We start from the raw sequence: 22500 nt of genomic DNA, 5'->3' as shown, positions 1-22500 counted from the left end.
ACGAAGACCATCAAGCAATGTCCCTTACTGTAGGCCACAAACTGTAGGGTAACTATGAGGCCAATGCAAACAAGAGATGTCCATGTACCCACAGTTTTAAGAGCCAGCTACTGGCAAATATCACCATATGAAAGAGAGTCAAGTTTTACAATAAGTTCACTAAAGTTAGCCACGCTCATCATTGAACAAGTCTGTCAAACACGTTGTACTTTCTTGGCCACTCTGGGCATCCTCTTATAACAGTATGTGTCTTAATGTTGTATTGTTCCAGTCGTTCAATCAAACTCAAATCAAAGGCAGTGAATAAGGTAGAAAGAGTAATGTGGATGTTATCTCTTGACTTCAGGGATGCTTTGTGGAAAATCGGTGGAGTACAAATATTGTCCTTGTTTAAATCATTAATAGTTTCCTCCTTGACCATGCGCTTTCTGTAACCTAGTCTGGTACGTGCTTGAGACGGTATTCCATGTATCCATGTATCTATCCATGCACATAGATATACATTTCTACAAGAAATTATGGAAAGAAATGATCATACATCAATTTTGAGAAAATTAAAGTGGCAATGCAACTCCCTCAAAATGTACCATCAGATCCATGGCAAAATTGCTGCCTGGCAGTACATTTTGTAGCCTACCACGCAGTCGTTTTTAGGGGACTCGTATTACCTCTTCCCCACTTGGGGAGGAGGTAATACGAGTCCCCTAAAAACAACTGAGTGGGAGGCTACACATTCTGCTGCCTGCAGACAATGGCTTGCCACTTTGTTCAGACTAATTTTTCCCAAGAAATCTTTGGATGTTTCTTTCTACTAGCGTACTTATTACAGTAACTGCTGTTTATACTACATGTACCTACTAATATAAAATGTTTTGCGGAGTACTGGCAATGCTGTAGGGATTTTTCTCGGTTTTCAGTCAAATATTTGCTAATAAAATAGGGAGTTTACTGTAAGCAGTCATAAAACAAACTGAGACTTAGTGAGAAAAGCAAAGGTCTTGCACATGCATTATAAATTTTGGTACATTTGTTCACCATAATTGCGAAGTAGCGCAAGGAACACAAACTTATATTTTCAAGTGACATTTTTGTTGCTGTTGCTGTTGTGCTTGCTTAAAGTCCCTAATTTCTACCCAAGTACTTCAGTCATAAATGGACTGGATCTTGTATGCAAAAGGATGATATCAAGTGAATTTCAGAGGACAAATGCTCCACGATCAGATTTTACATGACTTGTATCAACCTCATCTAGAAAAAAGGAATATGTAAAAGGCGGCACAATTTTCTTAAGGTTACCGTATACATTTAGAGGTGTCTCGCATCCAAGCAATGTAGCGCATGCACTTTAAACTGTAGATACCTTAACTCCTATATCAAATTAAAGTTTATAGAGCTGGGCTGAGTTGCTCGAAGCATGGTTAGCGCTAACCATTGGTTAAGAGGTATTAAAACCTATGGGTTGTTATGGTATTTAACCCGGGTTAGCGCTAACCATGCTTTGAGCAACTGAGCCCTGGCTATCAAACTATACTGTCCAAGAATTTTAAAATAAAATGAATTGTCGAATTTTGCACGATCTCTAAATGGGAGCGTCCAAATCACCTTTTGAAAGCTACAAGTCACAGCAAATTTTGTTTTTCGTTAATGAAATTTGCTCCTCAGTTTCAATACCCAGAGCACTAAAAAAAAAGTGTCTTCGTTTTGCCATATTCAATTGCAGTGAAAAGTTACAGAACATTTTTGAAATAAAATTTAAAAAAACATAGAGTGATCGTACAAAAATTGCTCCTGGAGAAAAATTTTTTCGAAAGGAAACATTCACAGACACGTTTTGTTGTTTATATGCTAAACTAGCTACTGTCCAAATTTTAAGGCAAACGAACAAATTCCCTTTGAGTTTTGGCTCTTAAAGTGTCCTCTTCAAGTGAAAAAAATGATTTGAGAAAACAGCACAAAAAATAGGACAATTCATTTTATTTCAAAATTCTTGGTATAGATTGATAGCCAGCTCTATAAGCTTTAATTTGATATAGAGGTTTAGGTATCTACAGTTTAGAAAGGACATTCTACATCACTTGGATGCGAGACACCTCTAAAGGTATACGGTAACCTTAAGTTGGAATCTACTTCCGTCATACAGTGTAACCATCTGCTGACAGACGTAAGTATTAAAATATTAGTTCCTGTGCACTGAGGTTTCTATTGATACGAACGAGTATTGCCTTTCAAAAGTGATAATAAGAATAGATGGCAAAGTCCTTTTGATTTGATTACCAAAAAAAAAAAATTAATTGAGTAGACATGGTAGCCGGTAACAACAAAAGATGTGGATAACAAGTCACAAATTAAGGAACAAACCCTTTTCAGAAGAACAAAACTAACTCATGGCAAGTCAGAATGAAAGTTGCAAATAAATGTAAGCTTTTTGACATTTTACTACCCAACACAAGATGCTACAAGTTGGTCATGAATATTGCTTTCTTTGGTAGTGGAGTGGACACAAATCTGCTTGGAAATGGCTTTTTGCAATTTGCATGAACTTACAAGCCCATTCTGGCACCCAAGTCACATCTGTATAGTACATACACATTGTAAGTATCAGCGATACCGTAGCTTCAATTTTTCCAGGGTTTACTTACAGTACCTGTTCAGAGTTGTCCAGTTGAGTTCCTGGTTTGTAGATACACTTTTTAAAGCATTTGTCGGTCATTTTCTACCAATAAAATGGAAAGAAAGAAATTAGTTAAAATCTCTTATAAATATCTATCTCTATCTCTTATAAATATCTCTCTATCAGTTCTCATTCACTCCCTTATAACTCCCTGAAGATATCTAATGGCTATTTTTGCTTCATTTTATAACAAATTTTTTCCTTGACGCAGAAAATAATATACCATCACCCCAGTACCATTAGTCACACCTTGTCATATTGGCCATAACTGGAGTTATTGTCCCTTACATACAACAAATTTACAACAAACCAGCTTCTTTTCAAACAATAAGCATTACCTTCTAATAGGCATTAGCTGGTATACAGATCAAAGTTCTTAAAAACAGATCTCTGAGACACAAAAGTACTATCAGTGCTTATAAGACATTGATTAATTTCCTGTTTCAATATCATTAATTAAAGCAGTTGCACATACAATAAAATCAAGTTAATTAGCCAGCTTGCATTTATTTATTGGCAATGATGCAGTAACCATCACTGGCTATTCCGGCAATCTCGTACCCAGAGTCCTCAGGCTTTTTGGTCAGCGGGGCGGCGCCAGGAGAGACTCTGGGATAATGGAAAAATTTAATTTTTTCGATTGGTCGTCTGCATAACAATGGAAGACCGACAGGAAGTCCGTTGGTCATTTGCGGAAGTTAACACCGGAAACCCCCCAACCAACTTCCTTGTCTTGGAGGGAGATTTGAAATGTCAAACTCGCTGTTTTGTAATTTTTATGTGTGTGTCACGGTTATTTTATGTTATTTTTTTCATACCAAAAATAAGAAGGACTCCAATTCAAAGACGGGTTTTGAATTATGTCAGTGAAACGGCAATTTCTAGCCGACTAAACAAGTAGCCGTTTTATCGTAGGAAGTTTGCCACTACTGTCATACGACGGCAAAATGACACAGCCAAATGCGAGCAGTTTAAACTGATTACTGTCGCTGTTGCAAAAAATTATTTTCGGAAAATATCATTATATCAGTCAGTTTGGGAGGAAAAGCGGTAGGAGAACGAACGGTGAAGCCGTTCGCAAGTATGGAAACATTAAACGTATTAGAGAGGACATTGGTGTCGTCAACTAAATATTTCGAACATGTTATTTACTAGTGAAGGTTATCATGGAAAAATAGAGAAGTTCCTCAACATCTATAAACCTTGTCGTGGATAAAAATTTGGAGATGACTGATCTGGTGTGGAGTGGAGTCCATCTCAGGTTGCCGTTTCGATTAATTCCCTTTCAGTTTTGCCGCCACAAGGGAAACGCTGAAGACATCTCTACGATGATCAAACACCGCACACGAGAGCAAAGGTTTCACTTTTGTCAGTCACGGCCCTTGGCCAGCTTGCCAAAGAAAAATAATTCAGAAAAAATTACCCCTTTGAGGCGGAGGTAATGGTGTGTTGAACATTTTTCTTAAATTTTGAGATTTTGTTTTGAGAATTTTGGCAGATTTTGTTCTAACTGTTCCATATTCCATGCAAAATAAGAACAATTAGTTATTTGTCCTAAAAAGTGTAAAGGGCCGTGGTGTTAAGTTACCTTCAGATGAAAGTTTAATCTCAAATGTAATAGTACATACAGATTTAAAGATTACTTTTACAGTATAGGGGCAGTTGAGAATAAAGACTTGTTGTTTGTTACTTACTACCATCTTCTCTGCAAGAAAGTCAACACACTGTGACAGTGAAGAGCCACCCAACTTGACAAGTCAAAAAACAGGTGTTGTCTGAAGCTGGACTTCGACTGGGAAATGCAGAAGTACCTTAAAATCTTTGCATTTATTTATTTCCCACATGTATACAGACAAACAATGAAAAGAAAAAAACTCAAGTAGTGGAGTGGAGGCTCAATAAAAGAAATCAATACGAGGCATATGAACATTAAGCCTCCTCAATCTTAAAATATACAAAAGTTATAACATAATATATTGCTTGGAGTTTTTATATAACTCAACAAATAATGTACACTGAGTTTAAAATAAAGATGGCAAAAATTTGAAGGTTATAATGATAGTTTAACTGTACTCTGTTAATGTGCTGTACATTAATATATGTAAGTAAAAATAATCTAACCTTTTTTAAATACTATTTTTCCCTTCATCTGAAAAAACATGCAAATACTCCATTGACGAAGTATGAGACAAGAAAACTGTGGGTTCCCTTGCAGACAAATATTCCTGTTGAGAGGCCAAAGTAATATTATGCTGTTGCAAAGTGTGAAATCATGTCTAAAGTACCATTTGATGTTAAAAAAAAATAGATGAGCGGTGGTGTGACTTTCTGTGGTATATGTTATAAGGAAGAACACCAAGTCTTCCCTTGAAGTGTTCAATTGGGACGCTATTATTGAGGAGATACAGGAGAAGGCCCCTGCTCGATTTCATTCTACTGCTTGAGTGTACCTGTTGTACATAAACATGGAAGCCAAGTATCCCAAGTTTGTGTGGCATATGACCTGTAGATAATGCTTGCACAACCTTGTGCAGAATTAAGTGACCACTTTCATCATAATTATATCCTTATCAAACACTCCACTTGTAATTTGGCAAATTTACTAACATAATTATTTTGGCAGTGGATGGATTTTACTGAATAATTTGGTGAAAACAACCCCTTCTATCATTTCTTCATGTAATATTCATTCATGTAATTATTATTGCTAGTAAATATTAGCAAGAAATTTGTGGTAGCCAGCAGGTTTTAGCATAAAAATTATACTTCTTAGTGAATCATATCGTTTATTGTTATTTTGCACTGATAATCAAACAAAAGAAAAAACTTTCAGACACTACAATACTAGCTTGCAAAAAAACTACATTCAATATCTACTAAAGCATGACAAGTCTATAAAGTATATATGTTGAACATTCCAAGGATTCCAATGGGTCTTTTACTCCCTTCCCCTTTGCTGTTGGGGGTAACTAATAAAATTATGTGTAACCATTATCTCATCAAGTATATAGAATTTTTTAAGTATAATTTGTTGACAAAACTGTTAATTATAGAGTGATTATAGATGAAACATAAATTTTTACAGTCAACGCTTGTTAGATCCCCCCCCCCCCCCACCAAAAAAAATAATAATAATAAATTACTATTCAACTGATATTTTATGGGTTAAAGAAACATCACTAGCCTTTTAATTATTGTTTATTCTGTTAACAAGCTTAAAAGAAATTTGAAACATCTTTAGATACAGTTTTGTAACTGATGGTATGACAAATTTATATGATTTTGTATTATTATTCTGAATGTCTTTCTATTGTTCTAGACCTTTGATCAATGCAGCTCACTAGACTTGGCTCAGTCCCACAAACATTATGCAATATGCTGGATGACTTAGATTGTGGCCTAATAGACAATCAGAGCCCAGGAAAGGCTTGAACTAAGAGTCACGTTTGACAATTTTCAGTTTTAGTTCTTAGCTAACATTATTGTCAAGGGACCACAAATTCCCACAAGCGCTGTATAACTTACACAGTTCAGCAAAGGTCTCACAACACTGTGCCAATCATTCAGGATATTGGGGAGTTTGACAATAGTAATTATCTGTCGTCAAAGCAAGAGCTGCAAGATCAGAGAAGAGATTATATTATACTATTCAGCTGCAGAGTGTTAGTTGAGTAGTAATACTTCCCTTGCCTGAAGTCCATTAAATGTGTGATACCTAATCACATTACCATCCAGCCGACTCAAAAGAAATGGCAAATCATTCAGAAATTATCAATTTACCAGTAATTAGCCCTAATCAATCAGAATACATTAGGTTATGTGTGTCAGTATCTGAGCTATCTGACTCAGCTCTTAGTTAAAGTGTACACTCCACGACCAGATGAAGTCGGGCCCCACCAAAATTTATGTAAATTTAATATAAACCCAATTTCTCCAATCTATTGACCTCATCTCTGAGCTAATTTCCTACACTGCACCCAAATTTATTAGAGAACTCACATAAGATAGTTTTAAATTATTTTACCTTGATAACATGTATACAAGAACAGACTAAGGAGATTATATGCATGGTATAGAAATTGGCTGACTAAATGAAGTACCATAGTGAGGATATCAACAGTCTCTCAACAATCACATTATAACCAATTTACTGATGAGAGGTGGCATGATTACCACGCTCCATACAGTTCTCATAATTATTTCTCTGTGGTTAGGCAGAATAGCTAACAAATTAAACCTCAACACAACTCAGTATCCTTATTTTCAAAGCCTGTTGGCACAATTACCCAATCTCTGTTATACTACTTCTTTTTATTTCTAGATATATTATTAGTATACCTGGGAGCAACTCTACAGCACTAGAAGCATGCAAGATGTGAGCACTCTCTATCAGTTTTGCCAAAAGCTAGGCAAAAGGAATGTTTATTCAGAAAAAAAATTGACAGCTGCTCTTGAATTCATGGCATGTATTAAATATGCTGATGTTGAAATTGTACTAAGCTTGCATTCGAACACATATGACATTCTTAAATTCACTTTAAGAAAAGCGTGCACGCAATTCAGTCTAATAAAATTAAAAAAATTTGAGACGAAAAAAAACTTAATTTACAACAGTAAATACTTATATTAAGAGGTGATTTTAAATTATTTTCAAATGGTAACATGTATGTGTTCATTGAATCCCATTTGGAAATAAACTGTTAAGGGAAAGGGAGAAGGTAATTTGAACATAAATTTAATACACAGTCAGCTGCTCAGTTCTGTGAGAGAAGAAGTGATGGTTCCTTTTCATTTGTAAGTATAAACAGTAAAAAAGAAATATGTTACTTGTCTGTTGTAGCAACGTCGAATTAAGTCCACCTTTCGCTCGCTCTTACGTGAAAAAAAATCCAATTGCTTTGATCCGCTCTTACGGGAAAAAATCCAGTTCCTTTTGATCGCGTGTAGAATCAATTTTGGCTTTCTCGAACACTTTCAAGGCCCGATAAAACCTTCACAGTAACAGTAACGCGGCTGCCATTTTGGGGCATTTGACTTCCGCTTCAATCTTAAGCATGCGCACAAAGACCGGAATCCCACGTTTTCTGGGATAAGAAATTCCATTATCCCAGAGTCTCTCCTGGCGCCGCCCCGCTGACCAAAAAGCCTGAGGACTCTGGGTACGAGATTGCTATTCCGGTAATAAATAATTATTGTAATCAATTCATACCAACTTTTTGCGCGACTGAATTAACATGACAGGGTGGAACTAGGCATGGCGCAAGGTGATCCAACACCCTGATAAGTGATTAGTAACTTGTTTTGGTTTTGTACACAATACAAATTACCCCAAAAAGTAAAGTTATTCTAGAAGTCAGATTTGATAATTGAGTGATCATCACACTTAACTACGCAACTAAAACAGCTGCGAAAAGACGGCCTGGAAAAAAATCAGTCATGAACGAGTCTGCGATACTGTTGCAGTTCTTCATGACCGTACTGCAGCTGTCTGTAACTGGCTGTAAGCCGTCTCTGAAATCAAAACTTGACAAACTCGGGCCCAACATCCTAGGTTGAAAAAATCACGTTTTCCTGTTATGTTAGCTACTGCTTTCCTGAGATCGAACTTTGGGATTCCTTCGCAAGCTTAGCAAATTAAAAGATTTATTGCATCACCGTAGGCATATGGCATGGACTGCCTACAAGATTTCCTTACCTACATGTGCTTGACCAAATTTAAAGAGGCATGGATCACATAAAGCTGTACATCCAGAGTTGAATACTTGAGGAATTTAGAACGCAGGGTACAAGAACCATTTCTTTACATCTATAAATTAAACTACGTACTTAGCTACACACATCTTATATCACAGTGCAGCAAGCACGTGTGTGACTGCAAGCTTACCGAAAGTAATTCCTGCACCGTAGCCACTAAAAGCTGACTTTTAACTTGTTCCATCAACTCAGCTCTTTGAGCGCCATTCATTCCACTCGAGGAATTCGAAGGAGACGACGAAGAAAAGCCAAAATCCGACATTTTCTAGTCTTCTACACGCGAAGAAACGATCGAACGATCTGTAAAAATGCCCGCGATGATGGGATATGGTCTGCGGAGTTAGTTAGAACCCAGTCCTCCCTTGGACTTTGAATTTCCCGGTAACAGTCTTTCCCGGTTGGGTGTCTTTCAAGATGGCGAAGTATAGCATTGTGGAATATTTTGGAGATTCTGGAGGTCACCGATGTGGCTATTGTAAGAGTAGCGACACGAACTACTCACATGGTAATCTTACGTTTGGTTCCAACTGTTGTAAAAGCAGTGTTCATTAGCTGCAGACTGTACATGTCAGCTGAAAATTTTTTGAAACTGCAGTTACCTAGTGTAAGCTTAGCCTTATGTCTGATTAGTATAGCTTACCTTCTGAAATAGTGACAGTCCTGTTTAATTTTTCAAAGGGATGTGGGCCCATAAGATGACTTGCTTGGATTATCAAGATCTTATTGATAGAGGCTGGAGAAGGTTGGTATGCATGGAGATTTTGGTTGGCCCTTGGTTACCTGTATAATTATGCATAGGTTGTGTAAAAGGAGGAATTGATGTTAATATGCGTAATAAGGAAAAGTTCACTTAGTTAATTTATCATCGAGTGCGTAAACTGCAGTCTCAAGATGTACAAACTGATCAAGTGTGGATCATTTTGTGGATAGAAATTATTTCCACGAAAAACAAGATTCCATACTTTATTGATTCATGAGGAAGTTAATAATTATGCAGAAAGTGCAAGTCCCAGGGGGGGTACTCGGGTATAAACGTGACAGGGGGGGGGTTCCGACAGAGCCTAAAATTTTGCACCCAAAAAAATACATGGACCTTATATTGTGCACCCAAAAAAATACAAGACTGGAAATTTTAGAAATTTTACATGCAGATTATTCAAATCATACTTTCCGATCTTGCAGGAACTTTGGCTTGACTTGCGTAAGAACTATTAGCCTGGTGGAAATTCGAACCCCAAAAAAATATGTGCAGATTTTTTAGACCCAAAAAATACACGGTTAAATCTTCAACCCAAGAAAATACAGGAGTTGAAAATTTTAGACCCAAAAAAATACGTCGGACCCCTCCCCCCTCCCCCGTCACGTTTATACCCGAGTATCCCCCCTGGGGTGCAAGTAACCTACATGAAGGAGATATGGACCCTTGACTGATTTTTGTTCACAACTACCAATGCTTGCCTTGGTTTAGACTCACTTACAAAAGAATTCAGTCAAGCCGCATATGTACATTTACAGTGTATGGCAACCATTCTCCGTGTCAAAATAGAGCTTATCTGGAGCAATTTCAATTTTAAGGCAAAAAAGTCATTTACACCCCTTCAGTTGGCTAAAACCCTTCAATTTCTATCATAACAGTGATATTTAATGCCCTGGCCAAACAGTGCATGATAGGTATGATTTTTTTACTATTTCTTATTTTTCAAAATTGTTTATTTTACAGGAGTGGTAAATATGTGTACAAATCAACCATGAAAAAAACATGTTGTCCACTGTACACAATTAAGTAAGTCAAGTTGCTTATTGTTTTCCCATTTACTACTGAACACTATAAGAACAGAAAAACATTACATCAGACAAGTGTATCTCTTTATTCCAAAGGGACTCTTGGTATAGTATTGAAGTTACGTGACTGTATTTTACTGGCCTCCTTACATGAGCAGTTAATTGAAGGGGTGTAAGGAATAAGGCCATAAGTGACTTTTGATGTAAGGTCAAATTCTCCTTTTGTTTCACATGCAAATATAAGGCAATTTGGAAGGAGAATCTAGCAATTTATCAGAGGTCACTAAGGGCTTTTTTCGAGGCACCCCTTCAATATTGTAATGGGCTTTTAGACAATAAAGTTTGTCACTATATTTTAAAATGGAAATGTTTACTTCATTTAAAAAACTATTCTGACTATAAAAAATTATTTCTCTTTGAAATGCATATTGTTTAATTTAATCAATAAAAGTATTTACAAAAATCTTGAACAAGTAAATATAGTAAACTGTGGGTAGAAAGAAAAAGAAAAGAAATAATTACTTACGGTGGCCCACAAGTGCACTCCGAATTCTAAATGACACTCCCAATTGAAGGGCTGGGGGCATAACCGCCTTATGTCGAATGTTGGGCTGTTTTTTTTTTTTTTCGGATATGTCTCAATTTTTGCACGTGGGCTTCGTTTTAGTCAACAAACACTGCCCTGTATTTTTTTTCGTTGGTTTGCTCTTCGTTTTCGAGAAAAAACGTATGCAAAAAACTCAGTTTTCCTAGCGGCATCTTTTGGAGATCTTTTGTTGAACGAGAAACAAAAGAAACCTTTTGTTTCGCTGAACAATGAAGTCAGCGAAGCGTCGGATTAGCCGCTCGCTGTTCGAGCCGATACAAGTAATGTGTTGGTACAATTGAAGCGCTTTTATTGTTGCTGTTTCGTTGGCACCTCACTCCCAATTCTTTAAGTCCACCGTAATTACTGATATTACATAATTGTATGTTTTAAGCCTGGTGGGTCTGTGCATGTGACACAGGCATACTTGGAAAAAGAGAAATGAGCCAAGTTAGTAATAGGAAGGTCATAGGTTCAATTCGTGTGAGACTAATTTTCTTTTCCTTTCCCGAGTATGCCTGTGTCACTAGTAAAAATAAAATACCTGTGTCAGAGGGCTAGATGTTATCATGACCTGCAGAATGTGACCTTGGGAGAACTCTGCAGTGAAAAGAAAAAGGTTTAGTGTGCATTAATAGAAACCATTCTTATCAGAGTTTTATTTGTTTGATTTATCAGGTGTGATGCCAGTGCCTTTCGTCCCTCCAAGTCCCAAAAGAAAGTACTCAAGAGAGTGACGAAATTTCTAACGGTTCCCAAAACTGGTATCAATGATTTTTGGAATCACATTCAAACCGATGCAATGGCTAGGGGTGTAAAGACCTTTATGCCAATTTTTTATGCGTTAAGTTTTGCTCAGATCTCTCTGAGTTTTCACTTGTGGCTGGGCTATCATTTTGGTGATAATTTCATGAATGAGGGAAGGTTTTGTTTTTTTCCAAGATTCTTGATACATCACTACCCTTAGAACGTTTTTATTGTTCACAAAGGATATCTAATGAAGTGAGTTTTTCTTCGGTTGTACAGTACTTCTCAAAATGTGGTAGACTTGCGTATTGGCAAATTAATTATTATGAAACTATATTTATTTATTGTAAAGTGATCGACATTATTATAGAATAATTTTATTTTTTTTTTCTGTTATTATAATTTTATTATTTTCCTGTAGGCGTGCCCTTTAGAAACTAAAAATGCAATGTGCCTAAAGAATATGAGTTTCAAAACGCCAGAAATGGTGTCTAGTAAAATGAGGTTTGCAAATGAGTTTTTATTTGGTTTTAGTTTTAACAATACTGAAGCGAAACTTGCCTGTGCCCATACAACACTTCTCAAAACATGACATGCATTGATGATTGGAAAATTATTATTGGGAAACTGTTACATTGTATGAAGTGATCAATTCTTGAATAGTTTTTTTTTTTTAATTATTATTTTCTTGGTTAAGAATTTATTATTTTTAGCTAATAATTGTCATTTTGTACAGAACCCAGTACCACCAGCCAAGATGCTGAACATGGCATTCCTTCAGAATCTCGCGAATCTAGTGCGACACATTTTGTGGAACCTTTGCCTGGCAAAACACCATCTGAGGCAGTGAAAATTAAAGATATCAACACAGATAAACTGAAAAAGAACTATTTCAAGGGTGTGGGGGAAACAAACATGCCTAGAGATTCCCAAAATCCATCATCTTCAGGTCAAACAGCAAGTAAACCAATCAAGAAAGCCAAATCCAAACCAGGTAGAGTATGCTGTATATAGTAGAGTAGTTTACTGCAGATGTATTCCTCCATGTATTCCTGGCTATTACAGTGCGACGCGCCCTACTGTGGCCACCCAACAAACTTTTGTTTACAAGTTAGCCATAAAATGCAAAACGACATGTTTTCAATAATTCTTTGTTGCGTCACTTGCCTTGTTGAGAACTTAGCCCCGTCCACTAGGGTTTCTTCCCGAACTTATAACTACGACAATCAGTAGAGTCGATTGTACCACTCTTTTTTTTAATCTCTTCTGGTTCACGTATCAGTATTCACTTTTACAACAGGCGTGTAAGAGCTACTCTGAACACACACAAAAAACGCTTGGTTTTACACGGGTACATTAAGAATCTGATTGGTCGTTGCTAGGTGATAATCAAAAAAGGTCAATCAAATGTCTGTCACCAAAATGTTCATTGTCTCTTGATGTCTAGACTTATTTCAAACAACTGTCACGCGCGCACACGAAGTCATTAAGTCTCCGACACACTCCCCCATGCAGCATTGTATGCAAGGGTGCATTTACTTAGGAGACTTAAAGAAAACTATAAGACGATTCCAAAACGAGGAAAAAGTCAAATCAAAAAATTTGCTACCAATCACTTTTTTCAAGTTCATAATTGTTCAGTTTCTTCATCATCCGCAATTTCCTTGATTCTCTCAGCTGCCGCAGCCGCAGCGGCTCTTCTCGGTCTGAAAATTGGCGCGTCAGAGTTCAACTGCTGTTCTGCTCCTGCTGGAACTGTGGGCTCACACTGCAACTCTAGGGGATAGAGGTGCTGAACAGGACGCTCTAAGACTCTTTTACTTGTTCTCAGCTGCACTGCACGGATGTGGCCGTCACGTCCTGGATAAGTCTGCTGGACAACCGCTAGTGGCCATTTTCCGCGATTCTTGGTGTCAGATCGCACTAACACTGTGTCGCCAACTCTGACTTGGTAGTTAGCTGTCTTGTGGACAAGGTTATGGCGCTCTCTCAAGGCTCTCAGGTATTCACGCTGCCATCGGTTCCACATGTGATTTTTGCAAGTCTGCAAGAATTTGGCTCGTTTCCGCAAATTCGTGTCTTCAATTCTCCAGGTCTGTTCCTCAGGAAGCTGGTTAGTTCGCTGGAACATAAAACTGGCTGGTGTCAGGATCGGTAACTCTACATCGTCTTCAACGTAACTGAGTGGGCGACGGTTGACTTGAGTCTCTACATCAAGGAGCACTTCAGTTAGTTCATTCCAGGACAGGGTAGCTCCCCCTATCACCTTGTACATCGTTGTCTTGACGATACCGATTAAGCGTTCAAATTGGCCGCCCCACCAAGGGGCGCGGCTGAGATTGAATTTCCACTGTATGTCATGGGACTCAAGGAAGCCTTGAAACTGCTCGTCACTTCGTACTTGCTTTAACCACTTGGCTGCCTTGACAAATGTGCTGCCATTATCAGAGTAAATGACAGTCGGGCGTCCTCGTCTGGCTATGAGGCGTTTAAGACAGGGCAGGAACGTACTAGTTTCCAGGTTGAGAACCAGTTCTAGGTGTACCGCTCTTGATAGACTGCACGAGAATATCACCAAGTATGCTTTCCCTTCTCGTTTCTGGTTCAGTTTGTAGCAGATTGGTCCTGCGAAGTCGGTTCCGATGACCTCAAATGCTGCTCCACCATGAGTACGGTCTGTGGGTAGTGGTCCAGGGGGTGGTACTGTTAAAGGTAACACTCTGAAGCGTTTACAGCCCCAACACGCAGATCGCACAGACTTCACTATCTGTCTCAGAGTTGGGATCCAGTATTCTTCACGGATCGCTGCCATGGTGAGGGACACGCCCCCATGTAAGGTCTTGGCGTGAATCCGCTGTACAAGTTTCCTGGTGAATAGGCTGTCGGCTGGCAAATAGACTGGGTACTGTCCTTGGATTCTGCCATGACATTCTAGCACTCCGTCGGCATTTGGAACGAGGTTGAGCGTACGCCTGGTCTGTTGAAAGTGAGGCTTCTGTGTGTCTTGGGACTGGACTCTTTTGATCCACCAATTCCTCGTCTCTTGTAAGTCTTCATTTGTTAGAGGTCCTTTGCGTGCTCTGTGAGTTGTGAAACGTCGCACCCAAGCTTGGATGCGCAGAGTTCGACGGAGGTCATGGCGCTCGAGTAGTTCGACGAACACGTTTCGTTCTTGTTTAGGCTTTTCATTTGCTAGGCTAAGCACTTCTCTAATTACTTTCGCCTCTTCTTCTGACGCTTGAGTTTTCATTGTGACTGGATTCTCTGGCCACATTTCAGGATCACGTAGCCACGTCGGTCCATTCCACCAGAGCTCTGCATTGGCAACCTGGCCTCCTCGGCTCGCCAGGTCTGCTGGGTTGTCAGTAGTGGGCACATGCCTCCACTGGATCTGTGAGTGTTGTCTTATCTTCTGCACGCGGTTGGCGACAAACTGTCGGTACTGGCCATTTCCTACAATCCAGTGGAGGGCGACGGTGCTGTCCAACCAACCATAGACCATGGGCTCAGGTAGGTCTCTCAGTGCGTTTCTCACGTTTGCAACTAAATTGGTAGCCATGTGTGCGCTGACCAACTCCAACCTTGGGACGCTTAGTTCCTTCTTGGCTAATCTTGATTTCGCTGTAACAAGGGTTTGAGTGATTCCGTCTTCTTGACGTACGACTGAGTACACTACTGCTCCGACCCCATGGGTTGACGCATCTCCAAAGACATGCAACTCAACTGAATTAACCGGTTGCTGGTACAGTGCTAATGCTCTTCGTGTGGTTACTTCCGCCGGAAGTGACTGTTCCCACTTCTGCCAGCGTGTGCGGAGATTCTCTGGGATAGTTGCGTCCCAAGATACTTTGTAGTCGCACGCTTCACGATATATTTGTTTCCCTTGCAGCGTAGTAGGGGACGCTAGACCGAGGGGGTCATAGACTTTCGCTAGTTTGGATAGGATTTCACGTTTTGTCGGTGCGCTACTTTCACTTGGGAACTGCACGGAGATAGTATCTTCAGATTTGTTCCACTTCACGCCCAACAGCTTAGTTTCACTTGGCTTGTTTAATAATTGCTGTTTGGCATAGGACTGATCTTCACTTGTTTCAGGTTGGGAGCTGTCTTCTCCTTGTGTAGGTTGAGGATTGCCTTCTAGCTGAGGATAGTTTGAGTGCCACTTGTGAAGCTCAAATGTAGCGTCGCTCATGATCTCTTGCGCGAGTTTCTTGCGTGTTTGTGCTTGTTTTACATCTTGACCGCCTGTCAACAGGTCATCGACGTAGAAGCTTCGGCGTAGTCGCTCTGCCTCCTCCGGGTATTTCTCAGCCCAGGTGTCGAGATGACATTCAAGAACCCCGCCTAGTAGAAAGGGCGAGGGGGCGAGCCCGAAGAGTACTCTCGTGAATCGGTATGTCTGCACGTCGGAGTTGAGATCAGCTTGCCAATGGAAACGGAGTGCATCTCGTTCAATCTCGTGAATCCGGATTTGTAAGAAAGCTTTCTTAATGTCCCCCGCTAAGACTACTGGGTAGGCTCTCTGCTGGATGAGTACGTCCCATAGTTTGTTTTGCAGTGCAGGTCCTGGGTACAGGCAATCGTTCAGTGATGGTGCATCGGGTGTCGCTCGAGCGGAGGCGTCATAGACGATTCGCATCTTTGTAGTTTCGGCGGACTTGCGTATTACGCTCTTGTGAGGGATGTAAAATTCTTTCAGTGGTTGTGCAGGTGAGATAGGGGGTGCCTTTTCGATGACGCCTTCTGTCAGCTGCTCTTGAATTATCGCGTCGCATTGTTCCGTTAATCCATCGCGCTGAAGTTTTCTGCTAAGATTCTTGAGTCGTTTTAAGCTCCCTTCCTTGTTCGAGGGCAATTCTGTGTGGTTAGCTTTCCACGGGAGGGTGGTCTCGTACCAGCCCTCTGGCGAGCGCGTCAAACGTTCTTTAAACTCGTCAAACACCATTGACTGGTCATGATCTGGCATGTCACGCAATCCCAAAACGTCCAGCCTGCACAGTTCTTCATAGTTGCTTTGACTTGTCTGGGTGAGCAGCATGGTGTTCTTGTCAAACTCCGTTCCCGGGGACATTAGGAACCATCCGAACTTAGTGAGTTCCGCGATTGGGTCATTTTCTTGCCCGATTCTCGGCTTTGTTTCAGTTTTAATTCTAGCGTACTCCCCGCTGCCAAGCACCACATGAACTGGTAGAGACGCTTTTGTGTCATCATCGTTTACATTAACACCTTTCAAATGCGAGTACTTGGCAATTAGCGCGCGATAATTGGGGTTTCCAATGGACAACAGTTCTGTCTTGTCTACTTTGGTCGCTTTGACTGACAGCGAGAACTGATGGTTGACAGCTTGTAACTGGAGATCGTAGACTTCGAGTTTGGCAACTTTTGAGGTCATTAGCATATCTATCGTTTTCGTCTGGACTTCAGTGGGCTTCACGCGAAGTAATTCGATCAGTTTCGCTGATACGTACGAGCTCCCAGCTCCAGAATCGATAAGCGCTCGGCACTTGATACCATTGACTTCAATCACAATCACAGGGAACAGACCTTCGCCGGTTTGGTTTGTTGTCAAGGCGACTCCTCTTGCAGGCGTTGGTTGATTAGACTCCTGGGTGGGCGTTTCACAAATGGACGTGTGGTGACGCTTGTGGCATTGTTGACAGCCGGATCTGCTGGGACAATAGATGGCGCGATGGTTTCCTAGGGTACAATTAAAACACAGGCGCTTGTTTAAGAGAATTTGTCTTCGATCAGCGACACTTGCTATTTTAGTACATTCGGCGGCTCTGTGATCTTCACCGCAGTAAACGCAAGGCCAACAGCGGGGCTTCGAGTTGGCGTCGCGTCGCGCATGAAAAATTCTTGAAGGGCGTATCGGGGGGCGTGTGTTCCTTTTCACTTGTTGTTGTTCTTGCTCACGTTCGCGTTGGCTTGTGTCAACTGGATTTCTTCTTATCCACAGACGAAGAGCTTCGGACAGTTGTGGGAAGTCCCATTTCTCCCAGTCTGGATCGGTCCGGACCAGATCTCCCCGGATTGCTGGCAACTTGTCTAGCGTCATGGACACCGCCCCATTCACTTGCTCGAGTTTCTTCATTGTCTGCAACGCTTGTACACAATATGTTAGCTTCTCGCCAAATTCGCAGATTTTCTTCGGACTCGCGTTTGGTACTGTAGGCAGATCCAAGATTTCTTTCGTGTAGGCCTTGACTATCTCGGACTCCTTTCCGTATTTCTCTTGCAGGATACTCTTCGCCCTATTGTATCCTTCGGAAGTGAAGGGCAGTGCTTCGATTGAGCGCTTCGCCTTAGTGTCCAAGAGTTCTCTTAAATACGAAAACTTGGTAATCGCTGCTACACTTGTTTTGTCAATCGTTTCCGAGAACTGTCCCCAGAATCGCGGCCAGTCCATGAAGCTTCCATCAAATTTTGTAATCACCAGTTTCGGTAATTTCGCTTGTATGCCCGCGCTAGGTGTCGTGGCTTGTTGGGGGTGTGGCGCAGTTTGGATCTCTGCCTGCATCTCTAGCTTCGTTTTATGAAACTTCAGTTGCTCTTCTTGGGCAATCGCTTGCGCTTCTCTTTTTCGTTCTTCGATCCATGTGCGCGCTTTCTCTACTTCGCAGTCCGCTTTTCCCAGTTGTGCGTCGATCTCAGTGTTCCAAGCCTCGATGTCTGTAATCTCTTCTTTCTTTCCGATTTTTGTCGCTTCCAATTCCAGACGCATTCGATTTATTTCAGTAGTGAGGGACCGTAAAGACGAAAGATGTCTCTCAATGGCTTCTGGGTTTTCTACTTCTAGAACAGTGTTCGTTTTTCCGATAGTCATTTTTAGCTGGGTGAACTTGATGTCCAAACTTGCTTCGGTCGCCTCCATTTCTTCGTTCTTCACTCGGACAGCAAAAAATCAGGACTAATTATACTTACAAACTGGTCCTTATTCCTTCTTCAGTAGTTCCGTTGCCGGAGGTGCCACGTGCGGAGAACTTAGCCCCGTCCACTAGGGTTTCTTCCCGAACTTATAACTACGACAATCAGTAGAGTCGATTGTACCACTCTTTTTTTTTAATCTCTTCTGGTTCACGTATCAGTATTCACTTTTACAACAGGCGTGTAAGAGCTACTCTGAACACACACAAAAAACGCTTGGTTTTACACGGGTACATTAAGAATCTGATTGGTCGTTGCTAGGTGATAATCAAAAAAGGTCAATCAAATGTCTGTCACCAAAATGTTCATTGTCTCTTGATGTCTAGACTTATTTCAAACAACTGTCACGCGCGCACACGAAGTCATTAAGTCTCCGACAGCCTGTTGGAGTATGCAAGGAGGCATGACCGTTAATCAAATTCGCGTATCCTGATTGGCTAACTTGTAAAACAAGTTTGTTGGGTGGCCACGGTAAGGTGCGTCGCACTGTAAACATGTAAATCTTTTTGTTCTACTGAACACTGTAGTCACCCTAAGCGTATTAATAATTAATAATAATTATTATAACTACAAATATTATCAATAGTTAAACATATGCTGATCACTGTCGAGAATATAAATCTTTAAAAAACTGTGTACATGTACAGTCATGTATTTTGGACCATTGTAGAGGACAGTACAGCTGAATATTATTGTGGACTATCAACAAAGATTTATAAGGAGTAATGTTGTCACATTTTTAGCCTTAGCACCGAAATAGTTATAATTACTAAAAGCTTCATTTTATTTTCATTCATTTTCTTCTCTAGAACCAGGGGCAGGACCTGATCCAAACAAACCTCCTTGTCGGAAAGCAAAAACTCTTCGTTTGGAACGGAAGAAGCAAAAACTTGCATTAGCTAAAGAAAAAGGGGTATGCTTGTGATACATTAATATTTATAACAGTTACTGTTACAGTAATTAAATTAAGTGACATCTGCCACTCTCTAAATTCTCCATGACAGTTTTTTTTATTAGCAATAACTGGGAATATATTGTACTCAGATCAACATTTACATTAGTAGTCTTGAGTCAACATTGGTGTTTATGGAGTAACAGACAATGCGGTGTAAGCTCCCTCATCTTCTTGCAGTGGTCTGTTAATTTTCCCTAGACAATTCCTGGTCATTTTAATTAGTATACTGAGGGCAATGAAACTGTTCTCCCATTAATAGACGGCAGATTTAAAATCAAGCTCACAAAGCCCCAAGGTCCCCGTCATAAAGTCACTGGAAGATCTTATGATTGACAGATTACCCGACCAACCACCAGTTCATGAACTCCAGGTAAAGTGTTATATTGCATCTCTTACTACATGAAGTAGATAATATTATCGTATGTAAAGTATGTTGTGTAAACATTCATATTAAAGGGGAAGTATCACGCAAATTTGCTGTCATTTCAAAACCCAAATATGTTTGTCTGTCAGGTAGAAACAAAGAAATAATTGTCAAGTTTGTTATAAATTATCACCCCAGTGCAATAAAACTGTCGATTAGTGCCTCTGGCCAGAGACAGAGTAGGTCCGTATGGATTGAAACTTGAAAAATGTTAGGCTAACGTTTTTCATGTTCTCGCATTTTTGTTTCCAATTGCGCTAGAGTTGTTCCTTTCAAGAATTGAGTTGATTTCTTTCCTCTTGTTGTTCTAGAATTATTTTGTAGCTAAGCGTTTCCAGTCAGCACCACCTTCAGTTCGTCATTCCACTTTCCCTGTAGCCTGTAGAGTGTTCACATTCCCCTGCTTTTCCAGGTTGCACTCACCGTTAGAACGAAAATGGTGGCCGTTTGATCAAAACATATAAACTCAACAACGACATGAGAAAAATTAATAGGGAACTGTGAACAGTCTAGACCAGCCTCTGCTGCTCACATGACGCCATCATTGGGATGAGATAGTACATAATTTATGTCCTAAGTATCTTGGGTATGTTGTCTGACAACTGGAAAGGTGTTACTTATCGTGGTTTGAAAGGACAGCTTAATTGACTTTTTGCCTACACCTTAATTTGTTTAATACCTTATTCTCCTTTATTTTCATGGGACTTAAATTTCACGAAAATTTTCTCGGCACACTTCGCAAGTCTTTAATTTTGCGATCGCGGAGAAAAATTGTGTTTGCAGGGAATTTAATTTCGTGAAATTGACGAGTAAGTGACTTTTTTTTTCTTTTTTTCAAAAATTGTACGTTAATCAACAAGCGAAACAAAACCAATATGCTGTCCCTTAGCGGCAGCTGTATTCCTCTAAAAGCCAGTCTTACAGTAATAAAAAAGTCTTCTTGTTCCTCCCAGTCATTATTGAATATCGAGAGTATCGTTACATGTCCTTTCTAGGAGATCTCAATAGAACCTTCAATCTCTTCAAAACGATCCTCAGGGGGAAGAATAAACGATTCATCAATTTGACGACTGTATAAAGGATGTATTGGAGGAACTGTGTGAAGATGATTACTCAGATTCCCGAAGAAGAACTTGAGGCGAATCTTGACACTGATTAACATCTTAAGTTGATAGATGATAGCTCCTTGTACTAACACCTTGTGTTTAAAAATTGTTTAGGACCCTTGAAAACACAAATACATGATTTTTCTATGTCCATTAAATTTTGCGAGATCAAAGTTCGCAGTCGTTATTTTTCGCAGGTCTTCGCGAATTTAAGAACCCACGACAATTAAGGAGAATAAGGTAACTCAGGACTTCACAACACAATTTTCTGGATTTTGGGTCACCTGGATTTTGTGTCTCCTTAAGTGGTTTTGTTACAAAATAGAACTGCTGTTCGATATCTTGATTAAATAATATTATAATAACTATTTATTATAGATCAAGCTCATCCCGTCAGATCCAAGCAATCAGGAATTCCAACAATCTTTCCCTCAGACTGCTGCATTATTTTTTAAGTACCAAAGAGCAATTCACAAAGACCCCCCTGAGAAATGCACTGAAAGAAGGGTAATCATTAATGACTTAGTGGTGTTTTCAGGGGGGACACTTCTGTTCCATTGCAAAATACACTATCATTTATTTTTAAACTCTGTTTCCCAGTCAGTACCATCTTTCATAAATTATCTCCTAGTAAAGAGAGCTGGGCTATGTTCTTTGTCCATCCAGGCTCTTCTATCATCTGCTGCTGATCCTGCCTCCCACCCACGTTCTTAGTCCTCTGGCTAAATAAGCTCCTTTTCTACTGTGCTTCTCCAGGTCTCCTGTAGGCAACCCTGTTTCCTCTTTGGCCAGTCAGCATACAGATTTTGTCATTAATATTAATTCTCATTCTCCTATCTTCTCCCCATACTTTTCTCACAAAAGTACTGGGGAGAAGAAAATTCACCTTGAATGATCATATCCTCAATTCTCTTGACCTCAGGGGTTGAATTAGCATTGATATTACAAGGAGAAATTTGATGCTGATCACTGTTTAGTGTTAGGGATTAAAGAGTTCAGCAGTGATGGCAACTCCCTTGAAAACAAATTACTATTAGTACAGTTCCAAGGGGATCTTTGTGATGAGAAATCTGTTGATTGCTGTTTTTGTCTAGTATGTTTTGGATGAATTAATCCTTGGCTACCAAATTGAACAAAGCATGGTTCCACAGAGGAGAATTTTGAGAAGTTGAAATTTTAACTTAGTTTTGGTTTGAATTCCCAGGTCAAATTGGTGCTGGTGGACATGCATTCTGAAGAATTCCAAGCAACATACAAGCAGACGTGCGATTTATTTGCGAAATATCAAATGGCCATTCACAAAGATACCCCTGGTGAATGTGGTGAACGTCAGGTTAGGTTTTATTTCTAAAAGTTGAGTTTATTGTACAGCATTTGTTACGGTGAAAATCAGTCTACCTGTGCACAGTCCCTTTTTGTCTTTCCAAATGATTCATATTTTGCAAACCATTTTGAGGATGGTTTCTCCTTCTGCTGTTGCTCATACGTTACACGCATCTCAGAATGGCCTGAGAACCTCTTATTTCTTAAGGAAGATGTATGCCAACT

The 22500-nt window shown here is 39.8% G+C and overlaps 3 protein-coding genes across 6 annotated transcripts in view; 1 reads left to right on the top strand and 2 right to left on the bottom strand.

The window, feature by feature from the left end:
* Positions 1-8734, bottom strand: part of LOC146458862 (mitochondrial import inner membrane translocase subunit Tim13-like) — an 8922-nt gene extending 188 nt beyond the window's left edge. Inside the window, exons 1-3 of the mRNA XM_085090220.1 lie at positions 8556-8734; positions 2645-2713; positions 1-506 (exon numbers count right to left, since the gene is read on the bottom strand). The exon at positions 1-506 is cut by the window's left edge and continues 188 nt beyond it. Of these exons, the coding sequence (XP_084946346.1) occupies positions 399-506; positions 2645-2713; positions 8556-8687 (309 nt within the window). The 5' untranslated portion in view covers positions 8688-8734 and the 3' untranslated portion in view covers positions 1-398. The remainder of the gene's footprint in view (positions 507-2644; positions 2714-8555) is intronic.
* Positions 8735-8819: 85 nt separating this feature from the next.
* The window catches only part of LOC146458860 (arginyl-tRNA--protein transferase 1-like), a 30524-nt gene continuing 16843 nt past the window's right edge, over positions 8820-22500 (top strand). For 2 of the 4 annotated variants that reach the window (XR_014858100.1, XM_085090205.1), the window contains exons 1-9: positions 8820-8930; positions 9104-9167; positions 10146-10208; positions 11472-11557; positions 12277-12534; positions 19277-19380; positions 19682-19792; positions 21331-21459; positions 22157-22285. Coding sequence is in view for 3 of the 4 variants with exons in the window: in XM_085090205.1 (XP_084946331.1) it covers positions 8840-8930; positions 9104-9167; positions 10146-10208; positions 11472-11557; positions 12277-12534; positions 19277-19380; positions 19682-19792; positions 21331-21459; positions 22157-22285 (1035 nt within the window). In the remaining variant the exon portion in view is untranslated. The remainder of the gene's footprint in view (positions 8931-9103; positions 9168-10145; positions 10209-11471; positions 11558-12276; positions 12535-19276; positions 19381-19681; positions 19793-21330; positions 21460-22156; positions 22286-22500) is intronic. The other 2 variants (XM_085090206.1, XM_085090207.1) reach the window with 2 other exon arrangements.
* On the bottom strand, positions 13168-16301 carry LOC146458861 (uncharacterized). The gene has a single exon (XM_085090234.1). The coding sequence runs from the start codon at positions 16177-16179 to the stop codon at positions 13168-13170; it is 3012 nt and encodes a 1003-aa protein (XP_084946360.1). The 5' UTR covers positions 16180-16301.

This window comes from Pavona decussata, unplaced genomic scaffold, assembly GCF_977016875.1.
Source record: "Pavona decussata unplaced genomic scaffold, jaPavDecu1.1 SCAFFOLD_226, whole genome shotgun sequence".
In the NCBI taxonomy this organism is placed as follows: domain Eukaryota; kingdom Metazoa; phylum Cnidaria; class Anthozoa; order Scleractinia; family Agariciidae; genus Pavona; species Pavona decussata.
This window is presented reverse-complemented; position numbering and strand designations above follow the sequence as displayed.